This window comes from Alexandromys fortis, unplaced genomic scaffold (genome assembly GCF_014885135.2).
Source record: "Alexandromys fortis isolate MF-2015 unplaced genomic scaffold, M_Fortis_MF-2015_v1.1 scaffold_52, whole genome shotgun sequence".
Lineage (NCBI taxonomy): Eukaryota > Metazoa > Chordata > Mammalia > Rodentia > Cricetidae > Alexandromys > Alexandromys fortis.
The window spans coordinates 7,180,084-7,196,348 of NW_026067929.1; the positions used below are offsets into that span (position 1 = coordinate 7,180,084).

Sequence of the window (16,265 nt, forward strand, 5' to 3'; positions counted from 1 at the left end):
CGGTACAAGACTCCAGCTTCACCCTGGGACAAGAAGACTAAATTACAGTCCTCTAGCGATTCCTTACCATAGTCAGAAAAAGTCCAAATTCTGGGTTCATGGTCACATTATCTCCATCGGTAAAAATGAAAGATTTCTTCCGCTCCTTCTTACATGTGAGAATAATGGAGATTTGCTGGGCTGCTACGGAGAGTACTGGTAGATCGATACGGTTGAATTCATCAAAGCAGCCCCAGGACCCAGACTGTGCCAGCCCTTAGAAAGGAAATTAAACAGAAAATCCAATTAGTATGTCATTTCTGAAAACCAAGAACACGGATATTATGCAGCTGCCAAAATGAACCGGAGATCAGTTTATTCAAAACTGAAGTTAGAAAATAATCGGTGCATCAAGAGGCCCAAAACCGCCGACAAGTTGGCAGCCCGTCTGTAAACATCCAAGCCGCATTGCTGACGACAAGTGCCCAACAAAAGGCAAATTACAGGAGCGTTCCGTCCACCTAATGCTGCTAAGACTGAGCTTGTCAACCAAACTACCTAGAAAACTGACACCAAAATATATCCAGTTCTTGAAGAAGTAAACAAATCCTTTGCTGATGTTGTTGCTGCGGACCGAATCAAGTCTCCCTCAAACCAAGCCTGTGTTCCCAGTGAACTGCATCACCCACCCTGAGAGATAAATCTTTTACTTTAGGTTGTTTATGTCTTTTATGTGTATGGGTGTTTTATCTGCATGTACATCTGCATACCAGAAGAAGGCATCGGATCCCACTATAGACAGTTGTGAGTTGCCATGTGGTTGTTGGGAATTGAACTCAGGACCTCTAGAAGACCAGAACCACCAATACTCTTGACCACTGAGCCATCTCTCCAGCCCCAAGAGATAAATCCTAACAAGGAATTCTACCTGACCTGAAGTCTTAGTCAGTGAAAGGCACAGTGCTCACCTTTGAATATCCGCCCCAGTCCTCGAAAATCCATCTGGTCAGAGCAGTTGAAAACCACAACGTATTTTCCGAGACACCGGCCCATATCCTTGGTGGTTTCTGTCTTGCCTGTTCCTGCAGGACCAGCAGGGGCTCCTCCCATGCTCATTCCCAGAGCCTGAGCCAAGGTGATGTAGCATCTGCAGGACCACATTATCTTTAGAAACTTGCTACAGCATCCCAAAGGCACTCAGAACATCACAGAGATATGAACCTGTGCTTCAAAGATGCAGGAAGAGGGCCAATCTCCCTTAGATAATTCTAAAACTACATCCTAAAAAAATTGTCCTCATGTGTGTTGACATGTGCTGTGGAAAAAGAAGGAGGTAGTCTGTAAAAAGTTAGATTTCTTTACAGATAATTTTCAGACTTTATGATAATGATGTTTACGATAATTGTTGGGGATGTAAAGCATGAAAAAAAGTATAGAGCATTGCCAACATTTCTTTGGCAACTCCTCCCTAGAAGTCTATCCATATCAAAAGAATAACATTTAGACAGTCTCACTGGTCGTGAAGGACATGCATGTCACTGTATATCACCTGGCACCCTACAGGGTGGATGTTACTAAAAAGGTAAAAGCAAGCATTATGAGGGGGTTGCACACATAGTGAAGATATGACTTAGTGAGTAGCTATTGAAGACTATATGACCTTTCTCCCCCCCAAAAAAAGAAAAAGAACACTAACATACACCCCAACAATCTCCCACCAGGGTGCATACACAAAAGAAAGATGAATTCACCCTTTATGAAAGTATCTCTCCTGCTGTGTTCACTGTAGGCCAAGAAAAGACCCAGTCGTCAGCCAATGGATGAGTGAAGTTTTCAAAATATGGTCTTCTACAATGGGACACTTTTCAGTCATGAAAAGGAAAATTCTACCATTTGCCATATAAGAGTAGATCCAAGGAAATTTTGCTAAGTAAAATAAATCAGACACCAAAAGACAAATACTGCATGATTTCACTCACATGCTAGGAAGAAGGAGGGCAGAACACATAGAGAATAATTTTATAATGACCAGAGGCAGAAATGGAGACAGGACATAAGCTGTATAGCAGATAATTCAACATGTCAACTTTGTAAGGCCAGTAAATATAGACAGCTGATTGCAAAGGGAGTATCGTTAATAAAATTGTATTGTCCTAGGAGTCTTCACCAAAATTTGCAGACTTGTGCTGTTCTTCTCTCCAAAATAAGTAACTGAGAATTTCTAGCTATGCAAACACGCATCGCTGTAACTACTTACTGTTCTTGTCTGCTATCATGTTGTGTTGTAAACTTCAGATACACATAAAAAATGAATAATCTGGTCATAATAACATAAGCTGTACTCCCAACTACAGAAGGATCATGAACCCAAGACCAGCCTGGGCTTCATAGTGGACTCAAAGTTAGCTTAAGCTGTGTATGAGATCCTGGCTCCCAAATATATCAAAATCTTGGGATGTAGCTAAGTGGAAGAATGGCAATCTAACATGCTCAAGGCTTTGGATTCAATTCCCATCCTGAGAAAATGAGAAAAATAAATACATTCTATTTGTCAGATTGGGAATCATTTAAATATATTCATTGTCTTTTTAATGGTTCCACATCCTTGATTTATTTCATTTAACGTATTATAAATATGAATGCATGCATGTGTAAGTTTATGTGCACCATGAGTGAGCAGGAACCCCCAGAAACCATAAGAAGGTGTTGGATCCATCAGCACTGGACCTCCTGACAGGTGTGAGTTTTGATCGGGGTGCTAGGAAGTGAACCCAGATCCTCTGCAAGAGCAGCAAGTGCTCTTAACCCCTGAGTCATCTTCCCAGCCCCACGTAATCTTGGTTTTAAACAACACGCAGCTGAGTAATAATATTCCAGGTCTGTGCAAGCATCTGCAATCCCTTCCACATCTTTCCATATGAGTTAACACGTGGAAGATTTGGTGAGCATTACTAGGAAGCCTGTAAAGGAAATTTTTACCCTAAAAATATGCTGATAGATTACTTGATTCTCAGCACCACCTGGTGTTGCCAAAGAAAACAGTCCCTAAGGCAGTGCAGCCTTGTTTCCCCGGGGCTGAATATAAGGTGTCCTAGGGACCTGAGAAAGAACTCAGCTTACAAGGAGCGGTGAATTTCAAGTACACAGACTGGGTCTCCCAGGTTCTCCACCAGAAATAAGTTCCTGAAAACCAGATGACCAACCAGCCTGGCCAAGGAGGGAGAGGTCTGGTGTGAAAGCAAATGGACACTTGCACCCGTGTCTCTACTCCTCTCTAGCCAAAGGCCTAGTTCCCCGCTTGCATTTCACCATCTCTTTCTAAGCAGTCTTTAACAACCAGCACCTGCACCGTGGTCTCCTTGTTATCTCATTAAAACCCTAGAGCAACCTGTGAGAAGCCCCTGATCCCACTTCACAAATGAGAGAAGATGCGCACACAACGGAGTGACTTTGCTCAGTTTCTCAAAGGAGTTGACACTTAGTCTAAGCCAAGCCCTTTCAGACTCAAGGTGATTCCAACCTTCAAGACAAAGAACCAACTTGGGCCCTTCACTGCTGCCCTGCAGAACTCGTCACACCTGTGAACATCAGGCAACTGTTGTCGCCATTGCAATTACGCATCCATTGTAATTATAGAAGCTTCTTATCACAGGTGAAGAGAAGCCTTTTCCACACCTACTGATTCCAAAATACCCAAAAGCTTCTGAAGGAGCGTACAGGGCAGATACACCAGCAAGAAATTCCCTTTGTTGATAATGGAGTTAGTTACAGACTATGAACTAGGACGCACAGATGTGCTTAAGGGGCTCAGATAGGAAAGGTTGCTCAACAATGCGTATTGTGTGGGGACACACACAGAGAAACAGCTCACCTGAGCTAATGGGAGCTCGCCAACTCTGGTCAGACAGGAAAGGAACCAGCATAGGACCAAACTAGGTGCTGAGAATGCGGGTGACAGTTGTACGGCTGGGGCACACTGCAGGGCCACTGGCAATGGAACAACCTACTGCTTGTACTGGCTTTTTAGAACCCATTCTCTTTGGAGAGATAACTTGCTCAGCCTAGATACTGTGGGGAGGGCCTTTGTCCTTCCCCAAGGCAGTGTAGTGTGCCTTACCCTTTCTACCCCTGATTTCATCTGGCCTCTGCCTGGCCGACAGCAGTAGTGAGGACCTTCCAGCCTCCTCTGCTTGTGCTCAGAACTGGAAGAAGAATGGTCATTGAAATCATGACCAGGAGTTTGGGGGAAGGGATTCTGTGTTTTTATCATGTGATGATGGCCATCTGACAATCTGAAATGTCAACAAATCTTTCCATGTGATGGGAGGCTCCTGGGCTCCGGGAGCTGCCATGGCTGTCAGACTTCACAGGTCAGACAGCACAGGCTGTGGTACATGCCAGGGCCTCCAAAACTGTGCCTTTATAAGACATTTGTTTCTGTAAGGAGCTTTCGTGCTGTAAAGGGACAGACAGAAAACCTTGTGCTCTGAACCAGCGGCTGAGATCTTGCAGTTCTCACATTAGACAGATACAGCGATTCCTGTTCCCCACAATATTCTTACTCAGATTTTCCCCCTTTGACTATTATTTTAAATTATTTTTTCCTTAAAAATGCAAGCTCCCTGAGTCAGGCTTCTTATTAAAATGTCTCTGTCACATAGTTGGTAAATAAACATTTCCTGGAGAAACAGAAGAAACACTCATTGACGAATTAACTTTTATATGATGAAATTAAAAAGAAGAAGAGAAAGTAGGGAGGGAAAGCTTTTCTAAATTTTTTAAATTATTAGTTAATTTCTACTCTTACGCACATGCTGGGTATTTATTTGTCAAAGCCCCAAATTTCACATAGATATGTCAGATCAGTCTTTTTTTGTTACTTGATTATTTTGCCTTTAAAAATCAGAGAACCTCAAAAGCAAAGCAAGCATTTGCAACGTTAAGTGCAGACAGTTCAGAACTCCGTTTCAGACTTTCACTCCAGGCTTCCCCTGCGTTTCTTCAGATTGAATGTGTGAGGACCGAGGGATCATTTTCAGCTGCTGGTTGAAGAAGGCATTCTCTACCAATCAGAGCATTTCAAATGCAAAAGCCCTGAATCAAGACTGTGCTTAGTCTGTTAAGGAAATCAAAAAAAAAAAAAAAAAAAAAAAGCATGTAGACGAAAGTGAATAGGAAGAAAAGACAGGAGTGGCCAGGGCAGCTTGTGCCGGGCTTCCTAAGCTGATGTGATAATAGCCTCGGTTCTCTGTGCCATGGGGCCAAAGTAAAGAGCTAAAGGGAGGCACAATCTCACTTACGTTCTGTTTATGTACTGGGAACAGACAGACAACAGGGCACATGAAGGAAACCAACTATGCCAATCATGGAGGTGGGGGCTTGTGGTGGATGCCAAACAGTTACAGCAGCAGCTTACAGGGCTGTGGCATCCCGGACATTGATGAGAGAGAGTGCAACGTGGAGTAAGAGGGGAGACTTCAAGGGTGCGCCACGGAGTTCCTGCCTGGTGAAGTAAAGGCAGCAGATTCCATGGCTAGGAGATCGATGCCACCACAGAGATAAAAAGGAATGTCCAACTACCAGCGTGAAGAAGATAAGAGACAGTCAAGCATGCTGTCATTAAATAGTCTATGCCAATATAGATGGACATGTCATGTCAGCTAGTAGATGGATATATATGCCGGGAGCTCAGAGAAGGTGCTCTGGCTGTATTCAGTTTGGGGGCAACATCTAGATGTTGTTAAGAGTCACGTGAGATCTGTGTAGTGCACCGGAGACAAGAACCCTGGTGTGCAATGGAGTAGCAAGCAGTAAGAGGAGCAAATTAAAAAAAAAAAAAAAAAAAAAACTAAATCAAAAAGGAGGCAGCCCAACGATGCCATAACTGACCGCTAGTAAAGGAAGGGGAGGCCAGAACTGGCATTTGATGTGACAGCCTGAGGCGTGAGTGACTTTCACAGGAACTCTTGAAGCGAATGAGGGCATGTAACAGAATAATGTGGCCCCCAAAATGCCCATGTGCTAATCCCTGGACACTGAGAGCATATCACCTTCTGTAGCAAAAGGAACTTTGCAGATATTATCAATACGATGACCTTGGGGTAGACAGGTTATCCTGGGTTACAAAGTGGGTTCAGTCCATTCTGGGCAAACAGGAGACAGAAAAACATGTCAAAGACACAAGAGGGATGAAGGGGAGGTGCGAAGGCAAACGGCTTGAACTCAGCCTACTGTTTGTGCTTTGTCAAGGTGAAGGAAGAGATCACAAGTCAAGGAACAGGGCAGCTCTTCTCTGGCGCTGGGACGGTCTGCTCGCACTCAGTGAGAAGGGAGGCTCTAGGTCCTACAACCAACAGGCTTTCTGCTAAAGGCCTGAAAAGATGGGAAATGGCGCCCCCTTGTGTCCCTAGGAAGGAAAGCATCCCTCTTCTGATTTACGAAGGTAAAATTAATAGGTTTGTGTGGCTTAAGCTTCTGACCTTGTGATGACGGTTACGGTGACAGTATAGAATTAACACTGTGAGTCTAAAGAGAGTACGTTCAAGATGAGCAAGGTAGAAAGAAATTGCTCCTTTGAGGGGGTGGTAGAGAGCACAGAAATGGGAAGGGAAATGGAGGGTGGCGGGAAGGTTTTCCAGGCAGAAGCGACTACAGTAGGCTATATGCTGCTGACAACGACCCATCAAACGGTGGACACTGACGATGACCTCAGAGAGGCTCTCCTGAGGAAGCAGAGCTATGGAGGTTGGAAATCATCTGACTGTCTCCTTTTCATTTCTGATTCATCCCGAGCCCCTGAGGATGGTGACATCACTCTCGGTTCTTCGTGGGGAAAACCCTCAAGGACAGCTAAAGGTGTTGATGGGTGGCGTGGGCCACCTTCTTAATCCACTCGAGCTGACAATTGCAATTAGCGAGTGTGAGTGGCAGGTAACGGGCAAAGGGAAATCAAGTGACAACTCCCGTGTGCCTGCCCGTACCCAATCAGTCTTCCTGTTTTCAGCTGGGCGTTACTCCATTTTCCTCTGCTTTTTAAAAACACCTTAATTGTTTCTCCAAAGAACAACAGGTGTTGAAGTTAATAACATAACCTCCGATGCCAACCGCGCTTGCACCTAGTGGCTCACGGTAATTAATTCCTTTCTTGTCCATTCAAGGTTTGCCCCTGAAAGATGGAAGGCAAAAGAAGCCGGATCTGTTTCAAGCACAAAACCCGAATCCTCCATGTGAAGACACAGGGGAAGCTAGAAATACTAACCTTCAAAGGCCTTGCTATAAAAGAGCTGTTGGCAAAAAAGTCCCCCGAGCCGCCCGAGGGAACTAGAACGCCGGGCGGAGGAGAAAGGGACTACGGAATCACAGAATCCTCCCATCACCTGTCTGTGAGCGGAGTTATGACAAGCCTGTCAGTGCAGCCTAAAAATTCATTCTGGTACACGAAAGCCACGTCTGTGATGTGGATCATCATCTTGTCAGAGTCTTCCTTAAAATAAAACCGGCACTGCTTCAGCCACTCAAAGTCCGTAGGGCTCTTGATGTGCGTGTGGCACTGAAAGGCAAAAGGTGCGCGTTAGACCTGAGGTGAGGCTCCGGCCAGGCAGACACACGAGCATTGGCGCAGACCGTAGAGGGGAAAGGAGAGACACCGTAGGCCAGAGACATCGGGTCTCTCACCACCTGACCCAATCAGTTCCTGGTCAACACAAAAGCGACCTGAGATGCTATGGGAATGGGAGGAACCAAGACCACTCCAGCTAGGTCGCTCCCATTGGAATGACGCTCCAGTTCAGTAAGAAGAGAGTCACTTCTATAACTGCAGTCTTTGGGCTTGGTACCACGTATCTAAACCATGAGACTCACTCTAAGAGAGCACAAAGACAAAGCTACAATGTCATCACAGAAAGGGAGCCTTTTGAGAATAAGATGAAATCTTTTAAAGCTTTGTTTAAACTGGCTTTTTCCTATGGATTTCAACAGGTTAAAAATCGTAACATTTAAAACGGCAGGTTAACACCTGGCGATGATTTTGTTTGAAATTTTGACCAAAATTTTAAGATACTTTAATCATTTCTCTTTGACAAATAAGAAATCTAAAATTACCCTGTGCCCCTTATTTCTCTGAGAAGCAAACAGTGTGCTTAGCTATTAGGCCAGAAGATTAACACAAAATAGCTCAAAAAAATGCAGTCTTTTGGTTCCAACACATCAGGACCAATCTTTCATAATCTTTTTTTACATAATGGGTCTAAACACAATCCAGAAAATTAGTATGGTGTAAGAGCTTCTTATCCCTTACCTAATATTACATTCTATAGAAGAGGACAGCTCTAATTTCTTTTCACTTTTCACACAACTATAATTGTGCGCCTCCCCTTATCCATCCCTTTATGTTTTTAAAGGCAAACGCTGTGTGACATCCGCTGCCCTGAGAAGGGCCACTTTGCAATCAACAGCACAAAGGGCGGTAAAACTTGTGAAGGACGTGATTTGTCAAATCCCCACACACAAAGACGCCTTAAACAGCTCCTACTACCAGCACGCCTATAATTTCTGCCCCCCAAGAAAGCAGGAATCTTGGATCAACAAGTACAAGGGAAACAAGAAAGAGAAAAGTTTCTCGGGACATGGCATGACATTTCAGCATCTGAAATAAACGCAGAGACTCAAAGTAGTGCCTTGTCACCCCAATGGTGTAGTATAGATCTTCACAATATGACTGAGATTTCAGCTTATGGCTGGAGAGTGAGTCTGGCGTGTACACTCTGACAGCGGTATGCCTGTGCCTGAATCTGGATTTTTCACAAAATCGGTCTTATCCATCCAGTGTGTGGACACAGACAGCATCTTGAGTTTGCTTTTCCATTTATGATAGAACATTTATCAAGTATTTACCAGGTCATCGAAGATGTCCCTTTGGTGCACATGGATGGTAATCAGAGTCTCGTATTTAACTCGTTCCATGGAACTCAGGTCCTTTGTGGTCATGTCGATCAGCGTGTTCAGTAATTCCAGAAACGACTGGTTTGTCTTCTGCATGATTCTCTTATCAAACCTGGCGTTGTGAAGGGCTTCTTCTGAGTCCCGGGTCCATAGCATTTGAATCCCTAATAATCCAACCTTACAGAGGTTTTAAACAAAAGAGGCTAAGACTTTTGAGCTTATATATGTAAGTTTACACTTTGCATAGGCTTTCCAATTTACACAGAAATCACTATAATAGATCACTCTAATTATTATACAGATGGATTGCCCTGATCGTATCAACTTCTTTGATTTATTTCAAAGTCCATGGACTCAATTGATGTCATTCATCTAATGCCTAAGTGTGAGAGCACTCTGATGTGGCTACATCTCTCCTGGGATCTTAAATCACACAGGGTTAGCTCACACCACGCTCTAAATAGACTTTTAGGTCACACGCAGATAAGAAATTAAATTAAATTGACACTACTCGAAGAGGGACTATGTTGGTACATAATAGATACCCATAAAATATTTATTGGCCGTAAGGACTAAGAAAAATTATTTTCTGTATTCTAATACTAAAGAATAAATTTTTTTCTAATTAAGGTGTGCTGAATACACTTTTCTGATCTATGGTATGGTCTAGGATCATTGTTTCATAAGGATATTTGGTAAGAGAAAAACTTTTAAGTTAAAGAAAATACATCAAATATCTCTGTAACCTCAAATCATATTTAAGATTATAATTGTATATGGTCAAATAATCAATAGTTGAAATCTTTAAGCTCATCCATATTTGGTAAGTCTTTATGAAAATCTTAATATTCAGCCAGAATAAAATTACACCATTTATGAGGCTTACAATAGGCAATAGCTAAGATTTAAAATGACTGTTTGATCAAAAAAAAAATAATTTCCAGTTTCAATACACTGACCTGGGCAGGGAAGGAAGAAAGAAATTCAATCAATTGGAAACCTGTTTCTTGAATATTTGCGGCTGCCTGGCGAATCACAAGATGTAATGAGGCCTGGGATTCCTCCAGCAGGGAGTTAAGCCAGACTTCCACATTGCCCTCTGCCATCACAGGTTTGTCCAATTCAACTGTCTCACCCTCCCGAGAGGAAATGGACAGGATTCGATCATAGACCTGTGTTGGAAGATGAGAACGAAAGCCATATTCATATAAAAATAGGAAATTCCTTCCCTCTGTGTCCTCTCCTCAATGTTACCCTTCCCTTAAAAAGTTAAGGCATATAAAGTTGATTATTGTCCTCTCAAGATCTGTGAAGAATTTTGAGTGAGATTGGCCTGCAGGGAAGCGCACATCTTAATTAAGGGAGCCATCTTAGGGTTGGCAAGAGATTTGGTGCTCCCAGGTGCCCAGGGCGATGTCCCCAGTTAGTTCCTGGGGCAGCTGAGGACAGAGAACCTGAAATGACCCTATCCTATAGCCATACTGATTAATATCTTGCATATCACCATAGAACCTTCATCTGGAGATGGATGGAGATAGAGACAGAGACCCACACTGGAGCACTGGACTGAGCTCCCAATGTCCCAAGGAGGAGCAGAAGGAGGGAAAATATGAGCAAAGAAGTCAGGACCACGAGGGGTGCACCCACCCACGGAGACAGTGGGGCTGATCTATTGTGAGCTCACCAAGGCCAGCTGGACTACGACTGAAAAACCATGGGATAAAACCGGACTCTCTGAATATGGCGGACAATGAGGGCTGCTGAGAAGCCAAGGACAATGCCACTGGGTTTTGATCCTACTTCATGTTCTGGCTTTGTGGGAGCCTAGCCAGTTTGGATGTCCACCTTCCTAGACCAAGATGGAGCGGGGAGGACTTTGGACTTTCCACAGGGCAGGGAACCCTGACTGCCCCTCAGACTGGAGAGGGAGGGGGAGAGGAGTGGGGGGGAGGGGGAGAGGAGAGGGAGGAGGGGGGAAAAGGGAGACGGGGAGGGAAATGGGAGGCGGGGAGGAGGTGGAAATCTTTTTTTTTTTTCAATAAAAAAATTATATTTAAAAAAAAAGTTAAGGCATAAAATTGTAAGGAAAATGGCAAAACGGGACACAAAGTCATTTCGAAACAACCACAAAGAGCTAGCTTTAAAATCTAAGGAGGAAATCCTGGTTGATTTTAGCTCATCAGTAACCCCAGTAGACTGGGTTTATTTCTAAAAGAAGTACTTCGTGCAAATGTGCTGCCCAAAGAAAAGAGAAACCAAAAGCTCTACAACCCTCCAAACAAACTGGAGCCCACAGAGAGGCTGTAATTCCACACCACGTGGCTGTTGGGTTGATGTTAGGAAAGGCCTGATCAATATGATGATGATAACAAAGCCATTATAAAGCCATTCCGGTTCTGTACCAAGTATGGTGTTCCTGCAGGAGCAGAGTCTCACGTGTCTTCTGATCAAACCCAACCCCTATTGGGCTCATCTCACTTCAGTCTCTGAGCGGCTCAGCGTCATGAGAAGAGCGTGCTGCCTAGAGTTCAGGACAGACCCCGACGTACCTCTTTGTGGAGGACAGCACTAAGACTAAGTTTCTTGTCCGCATTGGTCATTAAAAGGATGCACCTCTTCGGCATCTCTACCTCCCTCCCTCTGCGCATGGCAAACAAAATGAAATAAAGGAAATGCAAAGGCTGCTTTTGTTTCTGCTCTTTGGTTTAACAAAAAAATAAACCAACAAAACACAATTTTTTTTGGGGGGGGGGCTGAAATTTAGTGCTGGGTTAAGTGCTCTTCGGGTGTCTACAGATGTGATCTTCCAAAGAGGCTGGTGCGTCTTAAACTTCGGTCTCCTCTTCTGCATGTGGTATTTAGAATTTAAAGAATTTAGACCCCACAAAATCAGGACCTGATTCTGGATGTACCATCCTCATGGTGGGAACAAGAGAAAACAAAGGCAGCGTGACCTGCAGAGGTGACTGCTAAATGGAGCCTACAGCTGGGTCACATTTAATCTACAAACTTACCTTCATAAATGACATTAATACAAATTGGCAAGGCAGGCTGCCTATTGTTGCAGATGTCTGTGATCCCAGCACTTGGAAGCCCAGGGCAGGAGAACCATATGCTGGAAACCAGCCAGGGATGCAGAATGAGTTCTGGGCTAGCCTTTGCTACACAACAAGTCCATATTTCAAAAAAAGCAGCAAATACTAACAGCAGACTAGAATAAAAGTAAAATGTAAGCCAGGTGTAGGTGGGGCACACCTTTAATCCCAGCACTCAGGAGGCAGAGGCAGACAGATCTCTGTGAGTTGGAGGCCAGCCTGGTCTACAGAGTGAGTTCCAGGACAGGCTCCAAAGCTACGAGAAATCCTGTCTCAAAAAAAAAAAATAGAATAGAGACAGAGAAGTAAACGGCGTCTACAGAGAGCAGTTAGGGCTGTGGCAGATCGATTCCTGGTAGACAACTAAAAGGCAGCCATTATGGTCAGGCACCTTACTGTGGGCCACAGTGACACTAGCTGTAGAGTTCTCAGGGAGAATGTATCATCACTCACACAGAATTCTTTCTTATTCCTAAATTTCTCTGTCTCTTCCATCGGAGTGTGAGTTCCCTGAGGCTGGCTGACATATTCCCATTCTCAAGGAAAACATCTGGCACTTGCTAGCTACTCAATAGATTAAACTGGCTGGTAGGGTGAACAAATGAACATTACTGCGTTGATATGGGGCACCGGAGGACTGAGCACAGTGTCAAAGAAGAAAGGTCCTTTCCTAGGAGAGACAGAAAGATAAACAGTGTCTCCTGGAAGCCGTGCAAATGAACTCTCCACCGGGCTGGGTAACTTACCCAACTCCATGATGCCATAAACACAGCAGGAGTAACAGATAAAATAGTTTGAGGGGCACCAAAAACTTCTAAAGCGTGACAAAATTAACCAAATCTATGCAGCAATTCTATGCAATCATGATATTATATATAACTAATTGATTTCCTTAACTCATTGTATTTCTGAATACTTAATACATTAAATGATTATAAAATACATTTTTTATTAAGTTTGTGTTTTACTTTGTGTTTTCTTTTAACTTGCTTGTGTGTTTTGAAATGAGGACTGGCACTGTAGTCCAGGTTAGCTTTAAACTCCCTGTGTCATCCAGGCTGGCCTCAAATTTGCAATCCACCTGCCTCAGCTTCTTTGTGTTGTACCTACATTCTTCATCATATTTAATCTGCATTTTGGATACTAATAAACCATAAAAGTCTGAATGTAAATTTGGACACTGGAGTTTGCCTTTAATTACTGGCCAAGAGCTAGTGGCAAGGAAGTAAATCTTTTGTAAACACAGTATGAAAGAACTACTCGATAAAGACAGTGGACACTCTGAGATGCAGAAATAACAGGCCGTGATAAAGACTGGGGCAGACCTTCTCATGGAACTTGACAGTTTTAATGTTGTCAAACACATTCAGCAAATGGGCCTGGATGGTGTGGGAGTCCGATGCCTGGCCCAGGATCTCCAGCAGAGCAGGGTCCGACACGAAGAAGAATCGCGGAAAGCACAGTCTTTTCTTCTCCAGGTATCTGAAAGAGGAAAGTGCTATGCAAATGAGCTGACCTTTATGAAAATGGCATCCCCCGGGTGGGAGAAGGCGGTGAGATCATGCAACCATCTGCTTTTCCCACCTTCGTGTTTTGACGTTGTTTTATTGTAAGATTTGTCAAATAGTATTTCATATTCTCAGAGAAGGGTAGGCTGTTGCTTTTTTTTTCCCCCAGAGTAAGTGGTAGAATTTCTTTATTCTTTCATAAATGTTAAGCTCCTATTTTACTTAAGCTAATGTATCATTTATTTCCTTTATAGACAGCAATATAGAAATACAGTTTAGGGACTCATTTTGGGATTTTGCTTTGCTTCTCAGCACTGTAAAAAGGTTTCATTCACATCATTAGAAGACAATCTTAGGAGAAAAGTAAATACACCCTTCCTCAGAACAGACTCAAACTCCAGGTCACTATGTTCCATGACAGGCCATCTGCCTCCCAGAGGTACATGAATTCTGTTAAAATGCCCTATCATTTGGCAGCACTTCAGAGAGCCAATCCTCTGGGTTCATGTCGGGATTTAAATTTCTCCTGAGCTATACATGCAAACCAAATGACCTGAGTTCTGCATCTTGGTTGGCTGGCAACAGAAGCATCTGTCCCACTGAGCATGGCTTGAGCATATTTGAGACTTTAAAATCTACCTCCACAGTGACATACTTCCTCCAACAAGGCCACACCTACTCCAACAAGGCCATACCTACTGAGAGTGTCACTGCCTATTACCAAGCATTCAAACACATGAGTCTATGGAGATCAGTCCTATTAAAACGATTACTTTTCACTTCCTGTCCCCCACAGGCTTGTAGCCATAGCATTAAGTCCAACTTCAAAAATCCCCATAGTCTATCAGAGTCTTAATAATGTTTAAAAGTCCAAAGTTCAAAATCTTTTCTGAAATCCATACCATCTCTTAACTGCAATCCCCAATAAAATAAAAAAATTAAAAAATGATTACATACTTCTAACATACAATGGCACAGGATATAGATTACCATTTCAAAATGGAGGAAAGGAAGGATGGTGAGGAAATATTGCACCAAAGCAAAGCCAAAAGTCAACTGGGCAAACTCCAAACTCTGCGTCTCCATGTCTGATGTCAAAGCTCTCTTCAGAGCTCCAACTCCTTTCAGCCTTGTTGGCTGCAACACACTTCTTCCTCCTGAGCTGGTTCCACAACCTGTTAGCAACTCTACTCAGCAGGTATTCCGGGGCTCTGGCCTCTCCAACATTTTGGGGTCTCCAAGGCAATTCAGCTTCATGTTCACAGCTTCACACAATGGCCTCTCTGGGCCTCCATTCAGAAACACCCCCAACACTCACCTAGTATCAGCAGCTTTCTTAGTCACAGAGGGAGATTCTATAAGCCATTTCTTCTATCCGTGACTCTAAAATAATAACCACGTGGCCAAAACTGCCAAGTTCTGCTGCTTGCTGGGGCTGGAAGAATTGCTTTCTTCACTGCCTAAACTTGGCTTTTCTAGAACTTGCTCTGTAGACCAACCTGGCCTTGAACTCAGAGACCCTCCAGTATCTGCCTCTGGAATACTAGGACTAAAGGCAAGTACCACTATACCCAGCTCTGAGATTTACTTTAATCTCTTTTCACAAATTTCAAGTTTAGGCAGGTAGGATCTTGCCCCAAGGTCACCACTCCCTTTATTCCATTTCTAAATCTGTTAATCTCTTTGAAAACATAACTAGCTCCATTCTACTTGTGATGACCCCTTTCTCCTCATCTCGTATTTTTTCTTGTTCATCTTGCTCCTTTCCATTATATATCTTCATAAGAATGAATGCTGAGAACACGTGACAGAGTCCAAACTAGGCTGTTTTGGGACTTCCTCTGCCAACAGAATTAACCCAAAGCTCTTCAGTTTAACCTCAGGTGGAGTTATTAGACAAGAGCAAAAGGAAGCCACATCCTTTGCCAAAACATCACAAGAACAGACTCTAGACCACATACAAATATTCTAGTCCTCTGAAACCCACACTTTAAATTATCCTCAGCACCACTGCCTTGCATATTCCTAATAGCTTGACCCATTAAGCCCCACCTAAAGAGTTCACCTGCTCTTCTAATCCACAGTCCCAACATCCATAGTCCTCCAAACAAAAATATGATCATGCCTATCACAGCAATAACCCAGTCTCTGGTACCACCTTCTATCTTAGTTAGGGTTTTATTGTGATAAAGATACACATGTCCATAGCAGCTCTTATAAAGGAAAACATCCAACTGAGGCAGGTTTACACTTTCAGTGGTTTAGTTCATGGAGGGGCAAGGCAGCGCGCAGGCAGGCTTGGTGCTGGAGAAGGAGCTGAGAGTTCTGCAGGCAGCAGAAGCACCTATCCCACTGGGCATGGCTTGAGCATATGTGAGACCTCAAAGCCCACCTCCACAGTGACACATTTCCTGCAATAAGGCAATACTTATTCCACAAGGCCACACCTCCTAATAGTCCCATTATTTTCTGTGGTCAGACATTCAAACACTGAGCATATAGGGGCCATACCTATTCAAACCACCAGTTTGTATACTTGTGAATTTTGTTTGTTTAGGAGAGTTGTTTTTATTTCTGTGTTTGTTGTTGGTCTGTGGAGGGTGTGTGTGTGTGAGTGCATTTGGGTTTTTTGTTTGTTCAGGTTAGTTTTTTTGTTTTCTTGTTTTGATTAATTTTTTGATATAAAGTCTCACTATGTAGTCTAACCTGTCCTCAGCCTCCTGGGTGTTTGAACATCAGGCAG

At 43.4% G+C, this 16,265-nt stretch overlaps 1 protein-coding gene across 7 annotated transcripts in view; it reads right to left on the reverse strand.

Moving 5' to 3' along the window:
* Dnah5 (dynein axonemal heavy chain 5) overlaps positions 1-16,265 on the reverse strand; it is a 239,260-nt gene that overhangs the window by 113,877 nt on the left and 109,118 nt on the right. For all 7 annotated transcript variants that reach the window (XM_050144813.1, XM_050144816.1, XM_050144812.1 and 4 more), the window contains exons 32-37: positions 13,340-13,496; positions 9,879-10,091; positions 8,872-9,096; positions 7,356-7,528; positions 948-1,126; positions 68-255 (exon numbers count right to left, since the gene is read on the reverse strand). In XM_050144813.1, coding sequence (XP_050000770.1) covers positions 68-255; positions 948-1,126; positions 7,356-7,528; positions 8,872-9,096; positions 9,879-10,091; positions 13,340-13,496 — 1,135 coding nt within the window. The remainder of the gene's footprint in view (positions 1-67; positions 256-947; positions 1,127-7,355; positions 7,529-8,871; positions 9,097-9,878; positions 10,092-13,339; positions 13,497-16,265) is intronic.